This window comes from Cebus imitator, unplaced genomic scaffold (assembly GCF_001604975.1).
Source record: "Cebus imitator isolate Cc_AM_T3 unplaced genomic scaffold, Cebus_imitator-1.0 Scaffold8, whole genome shotgun sequence".
Classification (NCBI taxonomy): Eukaryota; Metazoa; Chordata; class Mammalia; order Primates; family Cebidae; genus Cebus; species Cebus imitator.
In genome coordinates, this window is record NW_016107323.1 from 11,839,213 (window position 1) to 11,865,429 (window position 26,217).

General features: G+C 42.3%; 1 protein-coding gene across 2 annotated transcripts in view; it reads left to right on the forward strand.

The window, feature by feature from the left end:
- LOC108314525 (voltage-dependent calcium channel subunit alpha-2/delta-3) overlaps window positions 1-26,217 on the forward strand; it is an 823,636-nt gene that overhangs the window by 481,613 nt on the left and 315,806 nt on the right. For both annotated transcript variants that reach the window (XM_017543458.2, XM_037743848.1), the window contains exon 11: window positions 19,051-19,129. In XM_017543458.2, coding sequence (XP_017398947.2) covers window positions 19,051-19,129 — 79 coding nt within the window. The remainder of the gene's footprint in view (window positions 1-19,050; window positions 19,130-26,217) is intronic.

Genomic DNA, 26,217 nt, shown 5'->3' on the forward strand with positions numbered 1-26,217 from the left:
AGGACACGCAAATCAGAAAGAAATCCACCGCATGGCTGCTCTTCTCCCAGGGCCTCATGCAAGGATAGAACATCTTCACAGTGAGATCGGCTCACAGGAAAGCTCTCAGGACTACTGCAACTTCCCCAGAAGCAGGCTTGTAGGAGGCCAGAATAATATACAAAGGGCAAAGATGAGGGGAAAAGATGAAAAGGCTTATAAAAATAGAAAGACTCTAAAGAATAACTCTAAGGCATGCATCCCTCTAACTTCACTGATTTATCTTGGCGCGTGACACCCCATCACTACTCTGGTGGTTTCACTTGGGGATGCTTGAAGCATCTTTGCAGATCTGTAGGAAATAAATGGCAATTCACAAAGACCATCTGACTTTGCTACATTGTCTTCCAGTTGCCAGTTATTACAAAATGGTTTCTGAGGGCAGTAATCCTTTGGAAATACCTGTTATTGGGGATAATAACTGGTTGTCAGAGCATTAACCGTCCTCAACTTCACTCTGGGCTATTACATAACAAAAGAATGAACTGGTGGTGAGTCTGCCAGGTGTATTAAATTATGTCATGCATTATAGAAGTTCTGTGATGGGGATTAGCATCCAGAAAAGACTATCAGAGATTGCCAAACTCATTATCTGCTGAAGCAGGAGACTGGCCTCAGGCCTGGGGATGCAAGGTTTGAGTAGAACCATTAAGGCAGTCCTTCCAGTCCTTTTTTGCCCTGGCATGGAGACAGACAGGCAGCACACCAGCATGTCTTCTCTGTTCTTCAGCCTCTAAAGAAGATCAAAATATACTGTTAACCAGCGTAGCAGCAAAGCTGTATTGAAAATGAATTTACACATTTCCTGGACTTCTTAATGACAGAACTATTGCTTAGGCAGTTTTCTATAGTCACAGAATTTAGTGGATTCTCTCAGCACTTTTGGGGTCTCGATTTTGTTCCCTAGTGCCCTTAGGATAATAGAGATGGATGGTGAGCCTTCAGAAGCCATGACCTCTAGGAAACCCTGCCCCCACATCTCAGACACCCACAATCGCTCCTAGCATTTACACATCACATTGAGCTCAGGACATATTTCTGGTCAGAAGTTTTCCAAAGGGATGAAGCGTGAAATGAAATGAAGGTTGAAGTACCATGGAAGTAAGCTTTCCACTGCAAACACACAGGTAAAGGAGGACTTGCCCGTTCTCAGCAGCTCTGGGTGACGCATCACATTGCTGTTGGCCTAATCCATTGTTGATGAACTGTGCGATGGTAGTACTTCAAATTAATTTTCAGTAGAATATCCTTATGCCTATGAGACCCTTTTAATAGCACATTGCCTCTATAATCTATGCTTCTACTCTTAAGCATCTGTACTTAAGCCATGCGTGATGTATTTGCTACCTGGATATCATCTATATTGAGTTGGGGATTGGGTCACCATTATATTGCTAGTACCTCACTCAGAACCACATAGGAGATCCTCTGTAAATGTTTGTTAAATGGAATTGAGTGGAATTTTTTTCCCTAAAAATACTTTTCTTGTAGAAAATAGCATTAAATGTTAATTCTAAAAAGTTTATTAAAAAAATTAAAGAGTAGATACTGGGAAAGAAATAGCTATCACTTGTTATCCACTCTCTAGAGATTATGGCACTAGACACTTTTTTGCATATATTTTTCCATGCATGTGTGTGTGTGTGTGTGTGTGTATATATATATATATATATATGTACATATATGTGTGTTTGTGTATATATATGTGTGTATTTATATATATATATAAATGGAATCAGACTATATATGGCATTTTGCAACCTCTTTTGTTCATTTAGTGATGTCTTTCCAAGTCATTAGCAATCGACTTTACCATTATTTGTGATGGCTTCATGAAAGTTCATGATTAAATGTACTATAATTTAATACCCTTCTGTGATGCATTTAGGTTGTTGTAATTTTTCTCTAATGTGAATAGTACTGTAACATATCCTTTCTGCTAAATCTTCATTTCTCTACATGATTGTTTCCTTGTGTTGACTTCCTAGAACTAAAATTGCTGTGTCAAAGGTTATGCACATTTAAAACATTTAATAGATGTGGCCAAGTTATTTTCAGAAAACTTATGCCAGTTTACATTCCCATGAGCAGAAAGGATATTTCCCAATACCCTTGTTGTTAACACATCATTTTCAATTTGATAGGCAAAACCAAACAGAAATACTTTAGAACGTGTATTTGTGTTTGTGCTCAAAAGTGAGCTTGGACATCTTGTTCTCTGTCTTTTGTTTGTTTGTTTTTGTTGCCATGGATAGTACTTGTGGGATCTGCCGGTTCATGCACTTTGCCCTGTTATTGTGTTCTCATGTCATAGTGTAGCAATTAAGAAAATGAGCTTTGGGGTCCCACATGCCTTAAAGAGGTCCAGTAGCTATCACTTGCCTGCTACATGACCTGGGACAGACTCTCACCCTTGGTAATCCTCGGTTTGTTCAACTGTTAAATAAGAATGATGACAATACCTACCTCAATGCAATTGTACCTTGTATGGTACCAGGTTTGGGGCTGATGTTCAACATGCTAGGTGTTAGTACTTTAGTGCTCATTTAATCCCTCTATTTCTTTTAGCATATTCTTTTTCCTTATATCATGATGGATTATCCCCACTTAGCTTAATTGTATGCAATAACCTTATTCATTTTTGGGATATTTGCTGTGGATTAGCAGTTGGGAAAACAACAGTGAATAAAACTAATATATCTCCATCATGAAGCTTATATCCGTGTGTATGTGTGTGCATATCTCTCTCTCTCTGCGTGTGTGTGTGTGTGTGTAGGGAACAGAATATAACAAAGGGACAGACAAAATGACTGTAAGTTGCACCATGTGCTATGCAAAAAACCAATAGAGGCCAAGACAGAGATTTAAAAAGGGGGACTTACGATAGATAAGGAGTGGAGGAGGGATCTTTTGGAGAGGGAAAGTTCGATAATGAGACCTAAAAGATAGGAAAGAGCCATTTAAAATTGTTTTAGTGCAGAGCAGGCAGGCAGGCAATATGTTCAAAGGCCCTGTGGCAGGAAAGAACTTCAGGTGTCAGAGGAATTTTTTACAAGTCTAGCCTGGGAGGAAGAGGGTGGATGGGAATTTGGCAATTGGGGCTGAGTAGGGGGGCAAGTGGAGGTGAGATTACAAAACAGGGAAGGGGCCAGCACATTTTGACTTTTATTCTAAGTAAGGGAAGGCCTCTCTAGAGCTGTAAGCAAAGGAGGGACTCTATCTTTTTTTTTTTTTAGCTGGAATCTCACTCTGTCGCCTAGGCTAGAGTGCAGTGGCACCATCTCAGCTCACTGCAACCACTAGCTCCTGTGGTCAAGGGATTTTCTTGCCTCAGCCTCCTGAGTAGCTGGGATTATAGGTGTACTACACCAGACCCAGCTATATATGTATATATTTTGAGACAGAGTCTCGCTTTGTGACCCAGACTGGAGTGCAATGGCATGATCTCAGCCAACTGCAACTTCCGCCTCCTGGATTCAAGCAAATTCTCCTGCCTCAGCCTCCCAAGTAGCTGGGATTACAAGCAGGTGCAACCATACCCAGTTGATTTTTGTATTTTTGGTAGAGTTGGGGCTTCACCATGTTGGCCAGGCTGGTCTTGAACTCTTGACCTCAGATGATCTGCTCACCTTGGCCTCCCAAAGTGCTGGGATTACAGGCATGAGCCGCCATGCCCAGCCCCAGCTATTTTTTTTTTTTTTTTTGTATTTTTAGTAGAGACAGGGTTTCACCATGTTGGCCACGCTGGTCTTGAGCTCCTGACCTAAGGTGATCTGCCTGCCTTGGCCTCCCAAAGTGCTGGGATTACAGGTGTGAACAACAATGCCCAGCCAGAAGGACTCTATCTTATTCCTGTTGTAACAAGCTCTCTCTGGGGCTGGATAGCAATGGAAGAGTAAGAGTCCTCCCTGGTTCTCCAAGTAAGAGGCATTGGTGGCTTGGACTAGGATATTAGCAGAGGAGATAAAATCACAGAATTGTATTTTAGCAGGAAGCTTTCAAGTAAGTTATTCATTTCTCTACTCTCTGTTGTTCACTAGGACCATTTTTAACACTGGCTGTCATTAGAAATTGCCCAGTGCTCTGAAAGAGTGGGTTTCCAGGCTACAGCAGATACTCTGGCTCCTCTCTTCAGTGTAATAGAGTACTAGTGACATGTCCTCAAACTTACTCTTCCAGGAAAAGCTCTGGTCTCCCAAAAAGCCATGTTTAAAATAGAAAATTGTAGAATTTCCTGCAGTCACAAGAGCCATTGGCTTAGACCAGTCTCTAGACTCCCAACTGAAGGAAACATGTGTTTTGAAAAAGTCAACTCATTTCCGGCACATGGTATCTTTCTCCTCTCTTGATCCCCATGAAAAATCCTGACCATAGAAAAACAACAAACAAGCAAATAAACAAAACTATGAGAGTGGGGAAACAAGATAGAGGCCAGTTCTCAAGACTGTTGACTTCATTCTAGGCTGTGTCCATTTCTCTCTTAAAATACATTGTTCTTCTTGGTTTGCATTTCCCTGATTTGTTAGCTGCCCTGTAGAGCATCCTTTGCCATCATCCCTGCGCATTGCCATGTATATTCTGCTTATGGGTTTATAGCTTCTCTGTTGACAGGAAGCTCTTTGAAGACAAGAATGATCTATGATCCCATATGATCTCACTTTCTTCAACCCTTATCTGTCACAATGTGTTTTTCACCCACTTATTGTATGACCAGTACTACTTAACTTTTCCTGCTTTTCTCTTACATGTAAGACTTAGGGCTGGGCATGGTTGTTCACATGTGCAATCCTAAAACTTTGGGAGGCCAAGGCGGGAGGCTAGCTTGAGCCCAGGAGTTTAAGACCAGCCTGGAGAATATGGCAAGATCTCATCTCTACAAAAAATACAAAAATTAGCCAGGTGTGGTGGCACATGCCTATAGTCTCAGCTTCTTAGGAGGTTGAGATGGGAGGATTGCTTTGAGCCGCAGTGAGCCAAGATCATGCCACTGTACTCCAGCATGGGTGACAGACTGTCTCAAAAGAAAAAAAAAAAAAGAAAAGAAAAGACCTGGCAGAGTGGAAGAAAAGAATGTAGAAACACTTGGGGAGGCTGAGGTGGGTGGATCACCTGAGGTCAGGAGTTCGAGACCAGCCTGGCCAACATGGTGAAACCCCATCTCTACTAAACATACAAAAATTAGTTGAGTACAGTGTTGTGGGCCTGTAAGCCTAGCTACTTGGGAGGCCGAGACAGGAGAACAGCTTGAACTTGGGAAGCAGAGGTTGCAGTGAGCTGGGATTATGCCACTGCATTCCAGTCTGGGTGACAAAGACTCCATCTGAATTGAAAGAACCAAACAAAGAAAGAGAGAAACAGGGAAACAGAGAGAGCAAGAGAAAGAGAGAGAGAGAGAGAAAGAGAGAAGGAAGGAAGGATGGTAGGAAGGAAGGAAGAAAGGGAGGAAGGGAGGGAGGGATGGACAGAGGGAGGGAAGGGAAGGGAGGAAGGCAGGCAGAAAGAGGGAAAGAAAGAGAGAGAAAAAAAGAACATGGAGAGTGCCTGCAAGGTTATTTCTAGGAACAAACAGTTGGGGAACACATTGGGATTCTTTTGGCCTCAAATGTTCATCTTACCAGTGCACGATGCTTAGAAAATGATTAGGATGACTGCATTTATATGATTCTCCTTATCAACCGGAGCTGGGGCCATAGAGCCCAAGAATGCATGTGTCCTATTCAGGGAAACTAAGCTCTTTGTGGGAAGAGTGCCGTAGTGGCCCACTTTTGGAATGACAGGCCCTTCTTATATATACACATATATATACACATATGTATAACTATTTACATATAGTTTTATATATGTATAAAGAAGTACATATATTTTCTTCATATTCCTTTGCCTTCCCCATTCTATAAAAAGTATTTCAAGGGCTTACAACTTCCACAAGGGCAGAGACCATATGGATTTTTTTCCCCATTGTGCCTCCAGCATGGAGCAGCATGTTTAGTATCTAGCAGGTATTTCTAGTTAATACTTGATGGATGGAAGGCTAGGTGGGAGGGTAGATGGATTGGAAACATAAAACAGAAAAGGTAACACAAGTCAGTTGTCAGTAGCAAGGAGAAAAGGACACTGAAGACAGGGGAGCCACAGAACACCTGCTGTCTGATGGGGCATTTGAGCCCTCTGCTTGAGCCAGTTTGCACATGCAAAAAGGGAATCTGGATCCCTGTACAAATCACGGTCTGAGAGGTTAAGACATGATTGCTTAGGATAAAATACAACTCTTATTGACTGAAGGTAAGACATAAACTTTCCCTGGGGCTTCTCAAAAAGAAGAGAATGCTTGCCCCAAATTCTCAGGAACATTGACTTGCCTTCCCACCCCATCCACCTGAAGCTACTACTCACTGAAGCCATACTGGTGGCTTCCTACAGTAGGGCCTTCAGCCAGGGGGGCATGCTTCCATAGTGGGAGTTGAGGATCTTGGGTTATTAGAACCCCTGAAGGGCAAGAAGTTGGTTTACAGACAGTGAGCTCGCATAGATTGCCAGAAACCCACAAGTCATTCTGATCTGTCCTTCCCCCTTCCACAAGGAGCCATGTCCCTACCTGTCTGTCTTTTGGAGAATCACAGGTAAAACAGAGTGAACACTGTCCTCAGCAATATCCTTGCAGTTGTCTGACAAGTCCTTGACTTTTCTTACTGACGGAAGTCCCAGAAGGCAGTAGGTGAGGTGACAGGGGAAACCGCTATTTTGGACTAATTCATAGTGACAGGGAGGATTGGTTGGGAAAATAGAAATGACAAGAATCCTTGGAAAAGGCAACTGTGCTATCTTAGAATTCACAACAGCTGTTGGTTTTAATGAGTCTGAGAATAATTTGGGCAGAATCCCAAACTCCTGACTCCTCGACCTGTAACCTACTGCTGTGCTGCTTCTGCAGGGTGGTACGAGAGGGGACGCTGTCCGCATGTATGCGGCTTCTTACTGTGGGGCTTTGGCTCCAAATCCCAATGAGAAAATCATGAGGACTCCAGCTGTGCCCAAGGCCTGTACCCTGGTCCTGTACCCTGACATGGACCCTCAGGGTCTCACTGATCCAGAAGCAAGGGGAGGCAAAGGGAGACAAACTTAGGGTGGGGTGGGTGGTGGGAAGGGAGTGCATTAAAGTAAGAGGAGCTTTTTTCTAAGGCCTAGAGGGGCACATCCAGGTCACATCGTCAGGGTTCCTACTCTCAGACCTTTCACTGTTTGTTCTATTTTCTCTCTTTATGATCTAGGCAAAGAGCACTTTGGAGATCTCCTTTTAGAAGAACGTAAATCTCCTTTTAAAAGATCTCCTTTTTTGCAGCATTAATCCTCCCCTGCCCCTCAAGTCCCAAACATTTTACTTTATTTGATCCATTTAATAACAACCATTTAACAACATCATTCTGGTTCTGTTACGTTGACTAATTTACAAGTAAGGAAAATGAGGCTTACAAAGATCAAGTAACTTGCCGGGCAAGATGACTCACGCCTGTAATCCCAGCACTCTGGGAGGTTGAGGTGGGTGGATAGCTTGAGCTCAAGAGTTTGAGACCAGCCTGGGCAACATGCTGAAACCCCATCTAAAGAAAAGAAAAGAAAAATTAAAAAATTAGACTGTTCTTTCATCAGGCTCTGCAATACCCTCTTTGCTGTAAATCAGGGACCCACATATGTGTTTGCCTGCTTTGGAGTTTTCCTTGCTGGTCCATTGGGCGATTTTTGTATGTGTACACTAAAACCACACTGCCTTAATTACCATACTTTATAATAAACCTTGATAGCCAGTCAGGTAATTGTCCTGCCATGTTCCTCTTCTTTAGGACAGTTTTTAGATATTCTTGTTCCTTTGTATTTCCATATAAATTAATTTTATTTTTTAATTATTTTTTTTTTTTTTGAGATAAGGCCTCTCTCTGTCACCCAGGCTGGAGTTCACTGGCAGGTCTCAGCCAACTGCAACTTTGACCATGTCCCCCACAACTCAGTTGCCCAAGTAGCTGAGACTATAGGTCTAATTTTTTATTTTTTGTAAAGATGATGTCTTACCATGTTGCCCAGGCTGATCTCGAACTTCTGGGCTCTAGCAATCTGCCTGCCTCAACTTGGAACAGTGCTGGGGCTGGGTGTGGTAGCTCACACCTGTAATCCCAGCACTTTGGAAAGTCGAGGTGGGTGGATCACATGAGCCCAGGAGTTCAAGACTAGCCTGGCCAACATGGCGAACCCTATCTCTACTAAAAATACAAGAAATAGCTAGTGTGGTGATACATGCTTGTAGTCCCAGCTACTTGGGAAATGAGTCACGAAAATTGCTTAAACCTGGGAGGCGGAGGTTGCAGTAAGCCGAGATCGAGCCTCTGCACTCCAGCCTGGGTGGCAAAGTGAGACTCTGTCTCAAGTAAATAAATAAATAAATAAATAAATAAAAGGTATGAATAAATAAAAAGTAACTTACTCCAAGGCCTCAAAGCTCATTTGAGGGAAGACTCAGATTCTGAATATGGGGTTATCCAATTCTTAACCCTGTTTGGTAACCACTACTTTTTGCCAACCTGTCTACCCACTCAGCTCTGGCTCGCAAGAAATGATACCATCTGTCCACTGTTACAAAGTGTAGGGAAAAGGAGAGATTTCCACTGAAAGTTGCTTGGAATAGCAGCCATCACATCACTGTTTTAAGATGTGATCTTTTCCCTACTAGGGAATCCCTGAAGCAGGCAGTTATTTAAAATACAACTGGCTTCAATCTTTGCATGGCTTCTACCTAGAATTAAGAGGCAAACACCTAGGCAGAAATATTATAATACTGATCATCGATCTATGGGAGACCTTGCATAAGACACCATTTTTCTGGTCCCTGACTATGAGGCTGTAATAACAAAGACCAGAGCTTTTTCATACCTTCATTTCCTCATATGTTATCACTGAGCTTCAGGATAAAAAGAAATAATGAAAACTGAGCATAGAGAAAGTAAAATGTTAACTTACTGATAACAGATCAGTCTGGAAAAATAGAAAACTATTTAAAATGACGGTGTTAATGAAGGAGTATGCTTTATGCTGATAAATTCAAGTATGTCCCATGCTAACTTCCTTTGATTTTCCAAATTTATGAAAAGATTAGAAAAGGTGAGTAACTAATATCTGTTGACAATTGACTGCATGACAGGCACTGAGTTGGGCACAGGTGCCTCCCTCTGCCCTCACATCTGTGTTTCCGTTTAGAAGTAGAAATAAACAAAAGTAAACTAATAAATCATGTAAGTTAAGAATACACTGAGTATTCACCCTGGCCAACATAGTGAAACCCCATCTCTACTAAAAGTACAAAAAATTAGCCAGGCGTGGTGGTGGGTACCTGTAATCCCAGCTACTTGGGAAGCTGAGGCAGGAGAATCACTTGAACCCAGGAGTCGGAGGTTGCAATGAGCTGAGATTGTGCCATTGCACTCCAGCCTGTTGGACAGTGCGAGACTCTGTCTCAAAAAAAAAAAAACAAAAACAAAAACCAAAAAAACCCACATACACATGGATTGAACCTGAAAAAAAAAAAAAAAAAAAAGGAATATACTGAGTGTCATGAAGGAAACAAAAGGGGTGATGAGGATGAGGGTAACTAGGTGAAAGAGAGTTAGTCATGCAAATAGGAGTTGAGGAGCCCTCCAGGCAGTGGGAGAGGTGGATTGAAAGACTGGAAAGCCAGAAGGAGTTGGTCATGTATCTGGACCTTCCAGGGCATCTTAGTTGTAGACTTAGGAGTTTAGAATGTATTCCAAGTACAACGGGAAGGCACTGGAGGGCTCTAAGCTAGAGAGTGACACAGCCCCATGATGTTTCATGAACGTAACCATCACCATCCCAACTTGCGGAACAATTAATTTGTTTCCCTTTGATATAAGTCAATTTTCCGATATGTTTTTGGTTAATTTGATGGCTTTACACATGTTAGTTTGCCTTTTTCTTCATGGTATTGAATCTGTAATACTTCTTGAAAGATGGGGCGTCCCTGTGAACAAATAGCTGTCACCACTTGATCTCTCAAGGTTTCAGATGGCAAGGGAAGCAGAGTGGGGCTTCCCAGCATTATAAACCCTAGGCCCTGCATTGTCCAGCAGCGTGAAGCTTGGAGACAGGTTTGTTTCAGTATCCCTGGTATCAGCAGACAGGGATATTTATGGTATTGGCCAATCAACAAGTATTTGAATGCTGGGCCTGTCATTAAAAACGTCATTTTAAATACTTTTCTATTTTCCAGACTGATCTTTAACATTTTACTTTCTCTATGCTCAGTTTTCATTATTTCTTTTTATCCAAGTACTGTGCTGGATTCTATGGACTCAGTCCTATCTGTCTGTCCCTTCCATCCCTGCTCCTTTGCATTTGGTCTTGCAAAGGCTTTATGATGTGATGTGCCTCATAAAAACCCAAGATCCACAGTGATGCCTATTCTATCTCAGGGCTCCTGATTTCTCCACATTGTTCCTCCATGTAGAGGTCTCACTTCTGATCTCAATGTGAACAGCTGATATCTGGTGTGCACAGAACTGTCACAGAGTGGACATGTAAGTGACCAAATGAACTTATTTCTCAATTTTATGAGCACTTCCACTAAGACAGCCCATCTTGATCACCCAAAGAAACCATTTTGATTTTGAGGAATTTATGGTGCAAAATATAAGAGATATATAAGACAAGAGTTCTTAACCTGGGAGCCAGATATTCCTAGACAATCCAGGTCTGGGGCTTGGTGGAGAAGATGCCCAAACCCTCATGAATTTTATCTGAAATTGTGAGTGTATAGTCTTAGGCTTTTGGAGGGAGGGGTCAGGGGTAGGAGAAAGTTTATAGCCCCTGCCAAGTTCTCGGTGGATCCTCTGACTATCCAAGGGTTTTTGCAGTTGTAATTGATATTATAGCTCTAGTGTTCCTGATTATGTTAGAAACTGTCAACCCCCTTATCCTTGGTATTGACAAACAGCAGTGATGGCTTGTAAAAACCCGCCCTGTGAAAAATCCCATTCTTCACCCGTAGGAGTCACTTTTCTCTTTAACCAAACCTCTGGGCAAGATGAGGGAAGTATCTGTGGATGGAAGACTTCACTTTCCTTGACTCCCTTTGTTTAGTTTCACTGCAGCAAATTATCTAAAACACGAGTGGGATGCAACTCTAGCTGAATGGAATTTGTTGCTTCTGACCTATCCTTGCATCCATTGTCTCATTTGCTGTTGATCACAAATGTGAGGTGGGTGGGTAGAGAATCCCCATATTGGGGGAGGTGCAAGCACAGCTCGGTAGGTTTAAATACCTCACTCAGGATCACCAAGCCAGGAAGTGTAGCATTGGACCCACCTGGAACAAATACTACCTGGAATTTGTTTTAGTCAGGTATAATAAGGCACACAGATACGGAAATAATTGTCATGAAGGAAGAAGTCTATTGCATTCATAGTTCCCTAGAAACAGAAAGCATGCCATACCATGAAGGGCCACATGGGGAAGCACCACGGCAAGATGAGTGGGCAGAGATAGAAAGATCTAGAGGGCAGAAGCCATTATTATGTTTTCCATGGGAAGGAAGAGGCAAAGCAGGCCAACCAGGCTTAGCATTGGTTAGTCAATCCCCTCAGTGAGCGCTGGGGTACAGGAGCTGCCCCTAGTTGTCTGATACCTGGTCCTGGGGTGATTAAGGCAGGTGAGTATGACCTTCAGTGTAAGAGCCTGATGAAAGAGGTGATTGGAGGAATGGGCTGTGGATTGGTTGGTTTATGTATCAGCAATGCTCTCGCAGGCAAGTTGCTTGCTATGTCCAGGAAATAGCTAACCCTAGGAGGGGCAGACCCTCCAGGGTCATACCGCCTCAGACATCAGTGCAATAATAATACAGAAAATCCAAAGACATGGTTAATACACTGGCTCTATCCCCCAAATGAATTCACTGGAGCTGGACAGTCTAATAAATTACATCACACACCTTTGAGGATGTTTGCATCTTGACTTCTTACTGCTCCATTGAGCTGTATGTAATCTCTTATGTTCCATTGTACCAACCCCAGGTCATAATCTCTGGGTGGCCAAGAAACACCTGTTTCCTTCACTTTGACAAAACACATGACCATAAAACTAGACTTTCATCTCTTTGGCCAGAAGATTACAAATAACAATTTTTTTTTTCTGAATTGGAATTTGTTTTCAATATCACACATGAGGTATCAGGCACTTGTACTTGGGAAAAAGGAGATTATACAGACTCTTAGAGCATCCCCAAGGTGACAGTCCATTTTTCATAATGATCTATGATATTCATTTGTTGAAATTTTATTACTTTTGTAATTTAATTCAATTTATCCCATTTCATTGCTGTTCAGGGTAGCGTTACCATGGTTGCCTTTCTCTTCCTTCTGGATAAGGATGTTTCTTCTTATATGATGAGCATGATGGCTTCTAGGTTAAAGCAGCCTGCTCAATATAACTGTTTCCTTTGGAGTCAGTCTTCTCTGAGCCCATCTCTACTCTTGTAGAATTTTCATGAAGATAAATATTGGCAATGATTTATGAAGCATTTATGTGAGTAATCAGGTTCCAATCCTTATCTTCTGCTTACGGTTTAAAGATTTTATTCAGAAGTGCTTCTCTGTACCAGAAGTCATAGAAATGAGCAAATAACAATGAAAGTTAGTTAGTAATATCTCCTGTGAAGATATAGATTAAGAACATATTGACTTTAAAACATAAAGACCTCAGGAGACCTCTTTCTAAAGCTGAAATCATTTATCATTTTCAGAAATCCTGGAAGTATTTTAGAGAATAACTAAGATGGGCAGTGAGTCCAAAAGGGCACGAGCAGGTGAAAAGACAGGAAGACGATTACGCATGCCTAATACGGAGGCTGCCCTTAGCTAAATTAAAATTTAGAACTCACGAATGTGGGCACCCGAGATAATGAACAGATTTGGTAGCAAATGACATTGACACATATAATCCATAAAAATTGCTTGCTTTTAAAGATGGAAAGAATGGATTTGTAGTTAAATGTTTCTTAAAATAAAAGATTGTCTTCTTTTTTCTGTAAAAGTATAGATTGTTTTTTAAGGCTCATAAGTGCTCAGTCTCCAAACCTTTCTTTCCTCTGCACCTGGGAGCAAGAGTGGGATTATTGTAATTCCAAAGAATGTGAAGTCCTAGCTCAGCAGCTACAGATGGATAGAACTGTCCTTTCTTGGGGAAAGAAGAACGTAGAGTTAGCTAATCCTGCTTGCCAAGCCTGGCTGATGTCTCATGATCCTGCCTTCTTCAGTTGACACAAGCTTTTTTAAAAATGTCATCTTGATCCAGCTTCTCTATTCGTTTAACCACCCACTGGATTGTAAACTCCTTAAAGTTTTGCCTCAATCCTTAGTAATCTGTAAGAATAGCTTTCCTGGAAATGGCTCCAGTGATTTCTTAATGTCTGGTCTCACTTCCCTTTCCTCAGATCTCATCTTCTTGATGGCATTTTTTAAAGCATTGGCTTTAGCCCACCTGTGTCAGACCCACCATGGTCATTTTTTAAAATGTTGATCCCTGGACCTACTTTAATCTGAATCTCAGGAGAGTGGGTACTAAGACTCCATCTTCGACATGTGATTCAAGGCCCCTGGTACTGCTGATGCCTTGTGAAGTCTGAGGACTTTGACTGCCCTGGCCAGAGCCACTGTCATCTCTCGCCTGGAACATTGCAGGGGCCTCCTACTTACTACCTCTGTTCTACTCTTATTCTCCGTGGCTATGGATGGGACATGGACATTCTTATAATGGGACTTATAATCATAGTCTATGATTATAAGACTATCATAGGATAATGGAATGGGCAGCCAGGTTGACCACACTGTTTGTGGCCTATTCTCTATCCTGCAGCCAGAATGATCCTTTTACATTATGTATCAGCTCATGTCAGACTTCTACTCAGTCCCTCCTCAAAAAAAAAAAAAAAAGCAAACGTGGCTCACAGGGGTCCACGTGATGTGACACCCATTGTATCTCCAAGTTCATCTCCTGCAACCGCTGCTAGATGACTGTGCTCCATCTACACCAGCCCCTTCAATGTCCCTGGAGCTTCCCTGTCTCAGGGACCTTGTACCTTTGGTTCCCTTCACCTGGAATGCTCTTTTCCAATTAGCCATATGGCTTGTTCCTTCTCCCCTACTTCCATTTTGTCTAAATCTCTGATCAAATATCATTTTATCAGGAAGACCATCCGGTCTCCCTTTTCTAAAAATGCGGTCAGTCCCCATCACTCTCCATCACCTTACTTTGCTTTATTTTCTTTATCATCATTTAATCCAACAAATACATAAACATTCTAAATGAATTTGCCACTTACTTTGATGCCCCCGCAAGAAAATGTGATGTCCCTGAGAGCAGAGTTTGTTTTGTTTACCCATGATAGCCCTGGCACCAAGAATGGTCCCTGGCACATGGTAGGCACTCATGAGTTACACGTGACAGACAAATGACAAACGACTCCTCTTGGACTGTGTCAGAAGCACAAGGCTTTCTTCATTATTGAAGGGAGATGTGCAGGCAGCAGCAGCCTATTTTCTGGCTGTGAAATTGCCCCATATAACTCTCCTGGTAGCCACTTCCCTCCCCCAGTTTTAATGGCTACAGAAAGGAGAACATTTGATTTATTATCTTTATAAACTCACTATCTGTCTTCACTAAAGGTTGAGAAGAAGGGTACCCTTCTCCATTTCTGATGGAGGTTGCATCTACATGAGTAAAAAGCATAACTGGTTTTTGAAAAAAAAAACTGGATTGAGATTTTTGTTTCATTGAGAAATTTTATACTAAGTAGATTAAAGTAAATGACTTTGAACTTTGAAAGTCTACATCTTAACATTTTATTAAGTTTAATTGGGTTTGTAGAACATTTAAAGACCATTCAAACTTAAGTGGAAGACCAAAATGAGCAAATGGGCTGGTGCAGACTTTCTTTTTTACCCCTGCCTTTGAGCTGCTTTAATGAAAGTGGTATGCTCCATGCCTGCAGATGATGAGCATGAAAGCCTGGCTTTCCGGGGAGCTCTGGTGTATCCTGACGACTGCCCTGACCGGAACTATGCCGCGGCGGCTTCCCATCCATGGTTGTCTGTGCCGTGCACCTGGCCTTCAGGACCATCCCAGATCTGGCTGTGCTTTACACTCCTTGCCACATCAGAAAAGTAGCTGGGCTCAAGGCAGACCAATGATCGCTTGCTATATATTACTTCTTAGGGAAGAAACTCCAGTTGTTGGAAATAAGATCCATTAGGGTATAGAATCTGTTAACGATGGAAATTCAGAGCGATTTGACTGTTATTCACAGAGGTTTTGCACTCAGTTAAACGAGCAGTAGCGTAAGGCAGCCCTCATTGGAATATGCAAGGCCAGGACTTAATTTCCACATATCATCTCTTTTTTGTGTCTGATTTTCACTGCAACATTAATTCTTCCTGTGTCCTGCCAGAATTGTTCAGGAAGTAGCAATGTCATTACTTTCTTTTCATTTAAAATGATCTTTAATTATTAAAGCAATGCTAGTTTATTTGTAAAATGGTACAAAGTGTGAGGCTGCTTTTAGAAAAAAACAGAATTCTGTGCTACACAGTGCCCACAACTTGCTTTTTACATTTACCAGTGCGCCGTGGATGAGGACATAGCTGCCGATAGCCCACTACACGAATGTACCATGAATTTTTAGCCAGTTGGCTATCAAGAAAGACTTACGATTTAACAGGTTTTGACCATTACAAGTAATGAAGATGAACGTCCTTGTACTTTTATCATTATGTATTTTTGAAAATGTCTAAATCTGAATTCTAGGGCTTCCAGAAAATATGTACTCTCTTCTACCACGTCTGTCATTTTTGTTACCTCTTAGTCCCCATAAGCATTTTATTTGTTATCCAAGCTATAAGATAAATGCCTAGGGGTGGAATTACTGTGTAAAAAAAATTACAAATATAAAATGCTATTATTAAATTTCTCTCCAAAATATTTCCTACTTTAAAGCAAAATCTCCTTTCCTCTGTGGTCAGTTGAAAGGCATTATTGTGAGAAATGCAGAGCGTGAACCCAGCATCCTTTGATTATGTTTAGTTATAGGCAGATACGCACCAAGTAATTTCCATGCCATTTCTGCCCAGATAAGCAGGTCGATGTAAGGGGAGCCAAAGTCTTCAAATCAATGGAAATATTGAACATTGTTCTGATTTTCTTTCATAAGCAGTAAAAGACAAACCAACAAAACAAATCTAATGCCCATAAACCCCTCAGCATACTACCTGACCCAGGGCATGGTGCTGATTATGGAAGCCACGGTGGTGGTGGTGGCCGTGGTAGGGGAGTGCTGGTGAGGCAGGGGATGTGGCGATGGTTTTCTTTATTGTGGTTATTGTTAGCACAGTTGTTCTTAAGCAGTCAGGTCTGATCTGAAGTTTGGCGCAATCCTGCTGGTTTTCCAAATGGGTTGCCATTTTAAAATCAGGAGTTGTAGAAGTTTTGCTGGTGATTCACAGTATTGTGCTGGACTTGTAAGTATGCCTCCAAGAGAACTCAGTTGATATGAAGGTTCTTCATCTAGATAGCAGAGGAGGCTGGCACTAACAGCTACCTTTGCTAAAAAATATGGGTTGTTTTGTGTTGGGTCTTTGCTAATAAAGATATACCTACTGCTTCATTTCCTCAGACATATTTCATGCTTTCTTGCTTGCCAAGGAGCCAGTGGGGATATACATTTTTGTCAGCCTAGTGTTTCCCCTTTAAAAAGCTTAAATTTGAAATTAAAGACAAAGATTTATGAGAAAGCACGGGTCTGTTCTCAAGAGACCTGATTCCAGTCCACCCTGGCTTCTGTGGGTGCTGGTTCTGGGCCTGGCAGCTGGTTGGGGTCTTCTGTATTGACCAAACCAGCATCTCCCAAAGGTTGAAAGCAGATACGAGTGCTATCCTGAGGTCTTACAAGTCCTCTCTCATAAGATAAAACTTTGATGAAATTAAGCAAAACACTTAACTGGGCCTCAGTTTCTCCCCTCAATCAGAGATCCTCAGTTAAGTGCTGACAGTGGACTGGCAGAGAAAGTAAACAGGGGTGCAGCTATGTGAAGTGGGTTGGTGGTAACCACCTTTGGCCATATGAGGCTGGATATTTGCCTTTTTTTTTTTTTTGGTGGGGGGAAAGGGGGAGACAAAGCCTCACTCTGTCACTGGCTGGAGTGCAGTGGCACAAACTTGGCTCACTGCAACCTCCACCTCCCAGGTTCAAGTGATTCTCCTGCCTCAGCCTCCTGAGTAGCTGAGATTATAGAAGCTTGCCACCAAGCCCAGCTAATTTTTGTGTTTTTAGTAGAGATGGGGTTTCACCATGTTGGCCAGGATGGTCTCAATCTCCTGACCTCGTGATCTGCCTGCTTCAGCCTCCCAAAGTGCTGGGGTTACAGGCATGAGCCACTGCACCCAACAGGATCTTTGCCTTTTATTCCCACTAAGAGAAGCCAGAATCTCCCAATTTAAAAAGAAAAACAAAAACTGTATTCTTACTCCCAAATGTGACTCTGAGGGGAATGGTGTGTAGACGAGCCAGAGAAGTGAAGAGAGGTCCGTCTCCCTGCCTATCCACCAGGAAGCCCCCTTGCAGGAGCTGTGATAAAGACAGTGATGGTCTTACCAAGCACAGATGAGCACAGACTGACATTCCATAATAGTAATGTGTGTTTAAATATCCCTTTAAGTTGGGAAGAAACCATTACCTCACAATCAGCCTTGAAGTTATAATGCCCAGATTAGAGGATATGCATAATTAAAACAGAATATTTATTTTTACAATCCACTGTAAGCATTTCTATCTTTTTATTTATTCGTGTATTGAGTATCAGTGTTCCAAATGCAGTGCTCCATCAGGGCCCAGCCAGGTAAAGGAGACGCATCCCTTCCAACCTCCTCAAATGGGTACTCCAGTGGAGCAGATCAACTTCACAGACCAGCCATACAAAATACTAGCTAACCACAATTGTAGTAAAGGCTGGGAGGAGCACTAGGAGCACTTGACCCACCAGACTAGAGGAGCTAGAAGGACATCACCTGGTAAAGTCTTTGATACCACCTGCTAAGTGTCATTCATCTAATGCCATGTCTTCACTGACCTTAGTCACAAAGAGGTGGCCACAGGTCTGCACATGGCCCATCAGAAGCATTTTGTTTGGACTGTGTAGTGTTGACCCACATGCCATTTTCAATTGAATTAAAGGATTTTAACCTTTTAATTCCTTATGTTTCTTCCATTTAACCTTAAGTACTGTCTGGCAGGTAGGTCATGTTTTGTTTCAAAGAGTTCTGGCCTCATGAGAGAGGGTTGAGAAAACGATAGAAAATAAGAAAGCCAGGGTTTTACATATGTTCTCTGCTCTTCAGGAACCAAAAGCTTAGGAAGACTAGAGAGAGTCCCCACTGGTCTCCTGGCCACAGGCTGTGTCTCTCATCCCAGTTAATTATCTTCTAATATCATGCCAGACACCACAGATGGTAAGAGAGTGTCTGCAGCCTGTCCTCACCATTGGAGGGAAATGTCGAGGGTCTTTCAAGGGCATTTTTATTCCCAAGAAGAGCACACTCTGCATTTCCTGTGTGAATGAGGAACATGGTTGGGGATTTGGTCCAGACGTAGATGATCCTTGCCCATATGTGCGGAGCAAGCCCAGGCCTGTGAGGCTGCCAGTCTCCCATTCTGTTATTCTCCTCTGTCATGACTTGCACACCGAAAACAACCACCACCAGTGCCATATGGTTTAAAAGATCAAAGGCCCCAGTTTTGAATACATTTCTAGCTGACTGTACTTCAAATGTCTTAAATATGTTCCTGCAGATGGGAAGCACGGAGCATTAAAGAGGTAAGCCACATGTGCGTGAGCCGTGCATGCGGTCTGCGCAGGATGGTGAAAAGTGAATGCCGCTCAGCCGTGCGTTTGTCTTCCTTTCAGGTTCGCATCTTCACATACCTCATTGGACGAGAGGCTGCATTTGCAGACAATCTAAAGTGGATGGCCTGTGCCAACAAAGGTGGGTCTCCCCAATGTGCTCGGCTCTGAGTAACTTCCCCCTGCCTATGCAGAATTAGGAATATTCCTGAGAAACCAGAGAGTTCTAATAATTCTAAGACAAAGTCTGGGTGTATCTAAATGATTACTGATAGACTTGTAATGATTTCTACCAAATTATTTTTTTTGTTTGTTTGTTTGTTATTTTTTTGTGGACAGAGTCTTGCTCTGTTGCCCAGGCTGAAGCACAGTAACACAATCTCAGCTCACTGCAGCCTCTGCCTCCCAAGTTCAAGTGTTTCTTGTGCTTCAGCCTCCCGAGTAGCTGGTATTACAGGTGTGCACCACAAAATGCTCAGCTAACATTTGCATTTTTAGTAGAGGTGGGGTTTCGCCATGTTGGCCAGGCTGGTCTTGAACTCCTAAGTTCAAGTGATCGGCCCACCTTGGCCTCCAAAAGTGGCCTCATTACAGGCATAAGCCACTGTGCCCAGCCCCAGATTTTGAGGACATAGTCAACTGGAGTGGTTAAGCCTTTCCACTCTTCTGCTTAGTAGCTGAGTAGCCTTGGGAGAATTACTATGGCAGAGACATTTACTGTGAATCAAATATCCATGTGGTCTCTCATCATTCCCAGCCTTCTTGTCTGTAGGTGGGGCTTCAAGACTGGTTCTGGTTAATAGGGTGTGAGTTAAATCGACCTGACTTGTTTCTGGGCTAAAGCATTTGAGAGCTGTTGTGGTGGTGTTGGTACTGTCTTCTGCTCTTGTGAGCTGTGGAGCTCACGTGGTCCAGACAGAACAGTCGTGAGATGCGGCAGCATTCATCAGCCTGGGTCTCTGAGTGAGCAGGTGGAGCAGAGATGACTTTCACTCTGCCCCTTGCGTCTGCCAACCCACACTGGATAAATAGTGTTCATAACAAATAAACGTTTGTGTTAAGCCACTGAGATTTTCAGTTTGATATGCTCCCATAACATAACTTTATCTACATTACTAATTAAGTTGGTCAACTTTAACTTGCCTCAGTGTTCTAATATTTAAAATGGTAATGGCAATAATAATTCTTCCTTTAATTCCTTTTTAACTAATAAATAAAATTATGTATATTTATGGTATACGACATGTTTTCAAGTATGTATACATTGTGTAAGTGACTAAAGATAATTAACATATGTATTGCCTTACATCTTTATTGTTTATTTGTGATGAGAATACCTAAAATATCTCCTCTTAGCAATTTTCAAGTATATAACACATTGTTATTAACTACAGTCACCCTGTTTTACTATGTATCTCTTGAACTCATTCCTTCCGTCTAACTGAAAGTTTGTATCCATTTCTTCCCTTGATTCTTATTAATGAAATGGTGCATATTAAGTGCCTAGTTCAATACTGGGACATAATAAGTGCTCAGTAATCATTAGCTTTTTTATATTCAGAAGGCTAATTGATTACCAATCCCCCGTTGCATGTCAGAAACAAATAGTTTGGGGATAACACAGGGAATGAAGTAGTAGGGCTGTCCAGTCTATGAAGGCCTTCTTTTCATTTTATACACAGCCAAGAAGGCAAAGTACAGCAAGTTAATAGATGAGAGAGTCTAGACTCCTTGTATCCAAATCAAGCAATCAGTATCCACAAACTATGTGCATGTTACCAAACCTATCTAGGTGGGTCTGAGTTACATCATCTACAGAGCAGAAGTAGTGACAATACCTTCCCCTCAAGCATGTTGTGGGCATGAGATGAGGCCATACAAATAACATTGGTAGTTTGGTCTCTGGTATGTAAGAGCCCTGAGATATTCTCTTGTGTTATGTTGATCTCTGGGCCTGGCTTGCCTCCCTTCTGAGGCTGCAGGCTCCGTGAGAGCGGTTTTGGACTCTGACTTCATCTTGGGTGCTCTGACAGAGCCCAGCCTCGTACCAGAGTGAATGCTCCTTTGATGTTTAAAAAGTTGGTAAGTTGACTCTAAATACTAATAAAGGAAGATAGGTCCTGTTATGCAGTAGACTGGTATTGATAGATCTCAGTGGCCTGCCTTAAATTGGTCTCCTAAGCCATCCTTCATAAAAGTTCCAGTGTTTGGACTTCAGTGGAGAAAAGAGGACTCAGTGAAGGGTTGGTAGGTCTTAGCTCCAGTTTCGATGATCTAAGGCAAAGTTGTTCTAGTTTCAAGCCAGCAAAGTTGTTCCCCAAAATTTAAAAAAAGGGGGGGGCATTTTGGAGAGGGAGGGGAGTGACTCGAAACCCTGATGGAAGGGAAACTTGGGTCTCCCGAGGGAGCAGGAAGATTGTCTTCCTATTTCTTCTCAGTTTCTTCTGAGGTGTTCCTGGCATTCTTCTTCTCTGTAGGTGGACCCTCCCTACTATGGCATGCACACAGCCAGGAATGACCACCCCATACCACGCATGCCCACCTATCCATGCAACAATTCTGTGGGCAAGGCACAATGTTGGAAAGGCGAACTTATATCTTTTCCATTTGAGGCTGACTAGAAAATCTAAATTCTGATTTCACATCCTCCTCCTCACCCCCCGAAGAGATTATGATACTCAGCTTGGGCCAGTTCTTTCTCCCTGCTGAATTAGGTGTGGGCAGAAGCAGCCCATGGAGAAATACGTGCTCTGGAGGTCTCAGCACTGTGGACGGGAGTGCGGGAAGGTTCTCCAAGAACAGGTGCATGGCCAGCCTCTTACACCTGCACCCATCTTTCCCTTTTCGTGGCACTTCTTTAATTATCTGCTTCTATTTGAACAGTCTTTTAAGCGAGGCTCAATTTCCTCATCTAAAAAAGGAAGGGCTGCATGGAAGTTTTTAATGTTATCCTTGAAGCTCTAAAATAACACATGCTGCAGGTGTTTTCGTTCATTTTCTGGCTTGCCTCACTAAAAGGTATCAATAGCTCTGCTTGTCTCAGAGTTATACATTTGGCCTCATTTCGCGGAGAGCAATAGGAAGAACACAGACAGAGGAGAAGGAGGCCGAGTAGATTCCAGACTTCCTCTGAGGGAAGAGGCCTTTCTTGAAATTAGTTTTGGAACTTTGTTGACATTTAAAAACCTTGAGTTAGCTATACTTTTCCCATTTTTTCCTTTATTCTGTGGTCTTGAAAAAAAAGAGTTCCTTTCCATTTTTTAATTTTTTTAAAAAAAATTTGCTGTTATTTCTTGCCACATCAGATTGCAGTTCTTCCCATCAGCTAGTATGCGTTTAGTCATGGGTTATTGTTTCCACCACTGTCTGTGTCCAGCTGATGAAAATTACTCAAATTGAAGTCGTGTCTTAATCAACTAATATTACATCGTAATTTAGTTTGAGTCATTGTTTATAAGAATCTTTGAGGCATCCTTTTGAAGACAGTTTAGTCAACTCAGAGTATTTTAGAGCCTGGCTATAGAATATAGCCTTTAGGATTTATAAGTTCTGAGTACAGCACTGCAGAAAATCCAAGGACATAACAGTAGCTGCTTGGCTGGACAGGCGGTGGATTCCACAGTAATTCTCCTTCCCTTCCTGTCCACATCCAGTGATTGTCCTTCCTACCAGAGTCAGCCCCTCTTGATGGTTTCACCGTCCTCATTCTGCTTCTATGTAAAGAGTCTTGGGAATGTCACTGTTTGCCACTCTTCAAAGTAGCAGTGCCATCAAAATGTGATATTCCAGTCATCTGTGCCCATATAAACATTGGCTTCACGTTGCGTCAGTTAAAGGGTTTTAGACCATGTAACATCGATGAGCAAGTATTCTTCTATGGTCATTAATTAAATCATTGTTTATAGTCTCAGATTGTTATAGCATGGAGGCAGCATAACATTTTTCATCTCAAGTGTCATGAGGTCCAGAGGGCCCCTTTACATATTTTCACCCTGACTCAGCCAAGTTCTGCAGTGAAATGAAACATTAGCATTCAGGGACCACAGAAGCCCCAAGGAGAGTCCCAGGAGACAGGACTAACCAACCAGGCCTGACCACAGAATGACCCTGGGAGGGAGCAAGAATCATGAGGGCTATCACATTGTCCCTGAGTTAGTGGTCAAGGACCTGCCATCAGTGCAGAACTTCTTCCTTAGGAGTCTGGTAGCCATGGAGACAGTTCTTAGCCAGCAGCTCTCAGATATTTCTTCTGGAAATGAATGTCTGGGGACTTTTATACCTCTTGCAGTAGTTCGCTGCCTCCTCCAATCCACCAGCAAAATCTAGAGAGGCCTGGAGCTTGTGAATGCATTTCATTTTATGCATAAATAGGTCCTGTCTTGAGGGAACCAACCCTAATGAGACAAAACAGCAAGCCATTTTAAACACATTAAAACAATCATTGCCACTATAGAATGGCTGGTGGAATTTAAAGTTCTGTGTTCACACTATTTTAAAAACAAGTGAACTGGAAAACAGAAGAGAGCTGACTACTGACTAGCCCAGATATTTCACAAAGCCATGGTGACCTTCTCTAATGTTCAATATGCCAAGATTCTAAATAAGCACTGGCTGATTCTCCTTCAAAAATCACAGCTAATGGAGTGTTTTCCAGCTGTGCAAATAAAGAAGGGCCCCCATGTTTGGGTTCTCAACCTATCAGTCATCGTCAGGTCCAATGGAAATGCCACATGTGTTGTTGTCTGCTTAGCTTATCCCTTTTCCATGGGCTAAAGGTCATTCTCTCCTTATTTGAACGAGAACTGGTGGCCTGAGACTTCCTGGAAGGTCCAGCTGTCAATGTTTTTTCAATAAAAAGATTCTTAACCTCATTATACTTTTCCAAGTGTAGCGTCCCCCAAAAGATAGCTTCATATTTATGAGGCTGGAATGGTCATAGGCAGAGGCAGGAGAAAAGTCACTATTAAAACATTTTGCTATTTCAAGTCAGGTGAAGGAAGGCACAAACAGCAGCTATTTAAATATCTTTGTGTAGTTCATTGTGCACATTCCTTAGAATCAGAGATTTTGAGTGGTGGTGAAGGTGGTGATGCTGCTATTATTGTAAAAGAGCAACTAAGGATGGCAAGCTGCTCACTACGTGCCAGGCATTGAACAGAGTGCTTTGTGCATTACCTCTTTTGATCCTCCCAAACGCTCTATGAGGTACTATTATTTTTTTTACAGAGAAGGAAACTGAGGCTGAGCGAGACACCTTGCTCCCAATTACCAGCCAGCAGGCGGTAGAGCTAGGATTCAGGTTTGACACTGATTCTGTTTGGAGAGGAGAAAGCTGTGATTCATAGAGAACTCTTGTATCTCTCTTCATTTGAGATCATCTAGGAAAAGAAAACTAGAGGGTGAGAAAGGACTTCGATGTGCCATCATGAGCCAAGGCAGAGCTGGGATTTCTGCCCAGGCTGTATGTTCTGGAGATGGCACTGCTTTAGCTTGCACAGTGGTATGGTTCAGGTCCTGATGTTTCAGAGTGGGGGACATTAAGGCTGTAGTTAAGATGAGACCAGAAGAAACCACGGCGGAGTAATGGGTGCAGCCACAGAGCTGCAGGAAAGAAATAGCATTCCTATGTGTGCCTTTAGATTATTTTCTTCTTTTTCTTTTATTTTTAACATGGAGTTTGAAATGTAGTCATAGTCACAAAGCAAAAGATGGGTGCCTTGATTTGAGGTCGAGCTGATTTTGAGAGCTTGGGTCTGTTCTCCCTCCAAGGCCAGTGGACTCCCTGCCCTCGAGGCCCATCCTCTCCAATACTAATACATGGGCTCTTCTACTCTCAGCGCTCACCAGCCCTTTTGGTTGTTTTTTGTGAAGTCAAAGAAGATAGGGAGGTAGGAAGCTGTTTATAAATTGTACGTTTTTCTCTAGAAATAAGTGTTTTTTCAGTAGTATGTGACCTGGACAGGGAGGAGGAGGAAGACGAAACAGAACACAGTATTGGGAGCATCTTCCAAGAACACTGTAGCTCCATAGGGAATGCAAACCAGGGAAGCCACAGCATCACCTTCACTGCCCTCCTAAATTTCATTCTTACCTCAGGAGACTGAAATGTTGGTACTGGCTCTCAGGTTTCAGCCCGCCTTGCTTAAGCTGGGAAGAGTCTTTAGAAAGACTCAAAGACTCAAAGGAGGCTGCACCCATCACTCCAAAGGTAGAAGGAGGACCTCACCATGCAAGGCAGACAGCTGGGACCTGCCCACTGAGGACAGACTCCTGGTATCCTCAGATCAGGTCATTGCAAAGTGGAGTATTCAGTGATTCACCAAAGGATCTTCTCATGCTCAGGTGACTTTGAGGCAAAACACTCTAAAAATCCCCAAGTAAGGGTGGTAATATCTTAGAAACACAAAGCACTGGGCTGCATGTAGTTTATCACACGCAGTATTTGTAACCCAGAGTTCACAGAGGGAGCTCTGCAAGGAATAAGGTAAATAAATGGATGTTATAGAGAAAAATGAGCAGACCATTTGTAATAGGTGGCTAATTTCGGCATTAATTGCTCCTTGGTAATTACCGAATGATTGCTGATTCTGTTTTCTTACATGATATATGAAGTCGAAAAAAGGACTTTAAAAAAGAGAATAAACATTCAAGAGCTAGAATTTAACAGGAAAAAAAACAGAGGGAAAGGGAAGGGAAAGTGGCCAGCTGAGAGAATACAGAGGGAAAACAAGGGACGTGTCTATGGTTACAGCCAGATTCCAGCCCTTAGCGACTTCCTATTATCCATCATTTGTTAACTAAAACTTATACCAAAACATTAAAAAAAAAAGACTCGGAAAGATTCTAAATTTTAATGGGTTGGAATCAAATTTGCATAAGCTTTGCAGCATACATTATTAATATTATTTATAAAATTTTAGCTTTTCTTACCTTTTTATACGTCTGCATCCCTTGTCTACATAGTGAAGTATAATTTGGAGCTATAGATTGGGCTTTGAGTAGTACTTTGGTGCTAATTATTGCTCATTGCCTGGAACCTCAGATGACAGTCATATATGGCTGCAATCCCATCCTCAAAGTTCCTCAGCTACAATACACAAATAGCCCATTAGAGTTACCTTCTGGGGGAGGAGCTCTGAGCAGCTCTCCTGTCCCTTCTCAGCAGTGGAAGAGGCAGTGTCTTCAGTTCAGAGCAAAGACTTTGGAATCAAATGAACCTGGATTCAAAAT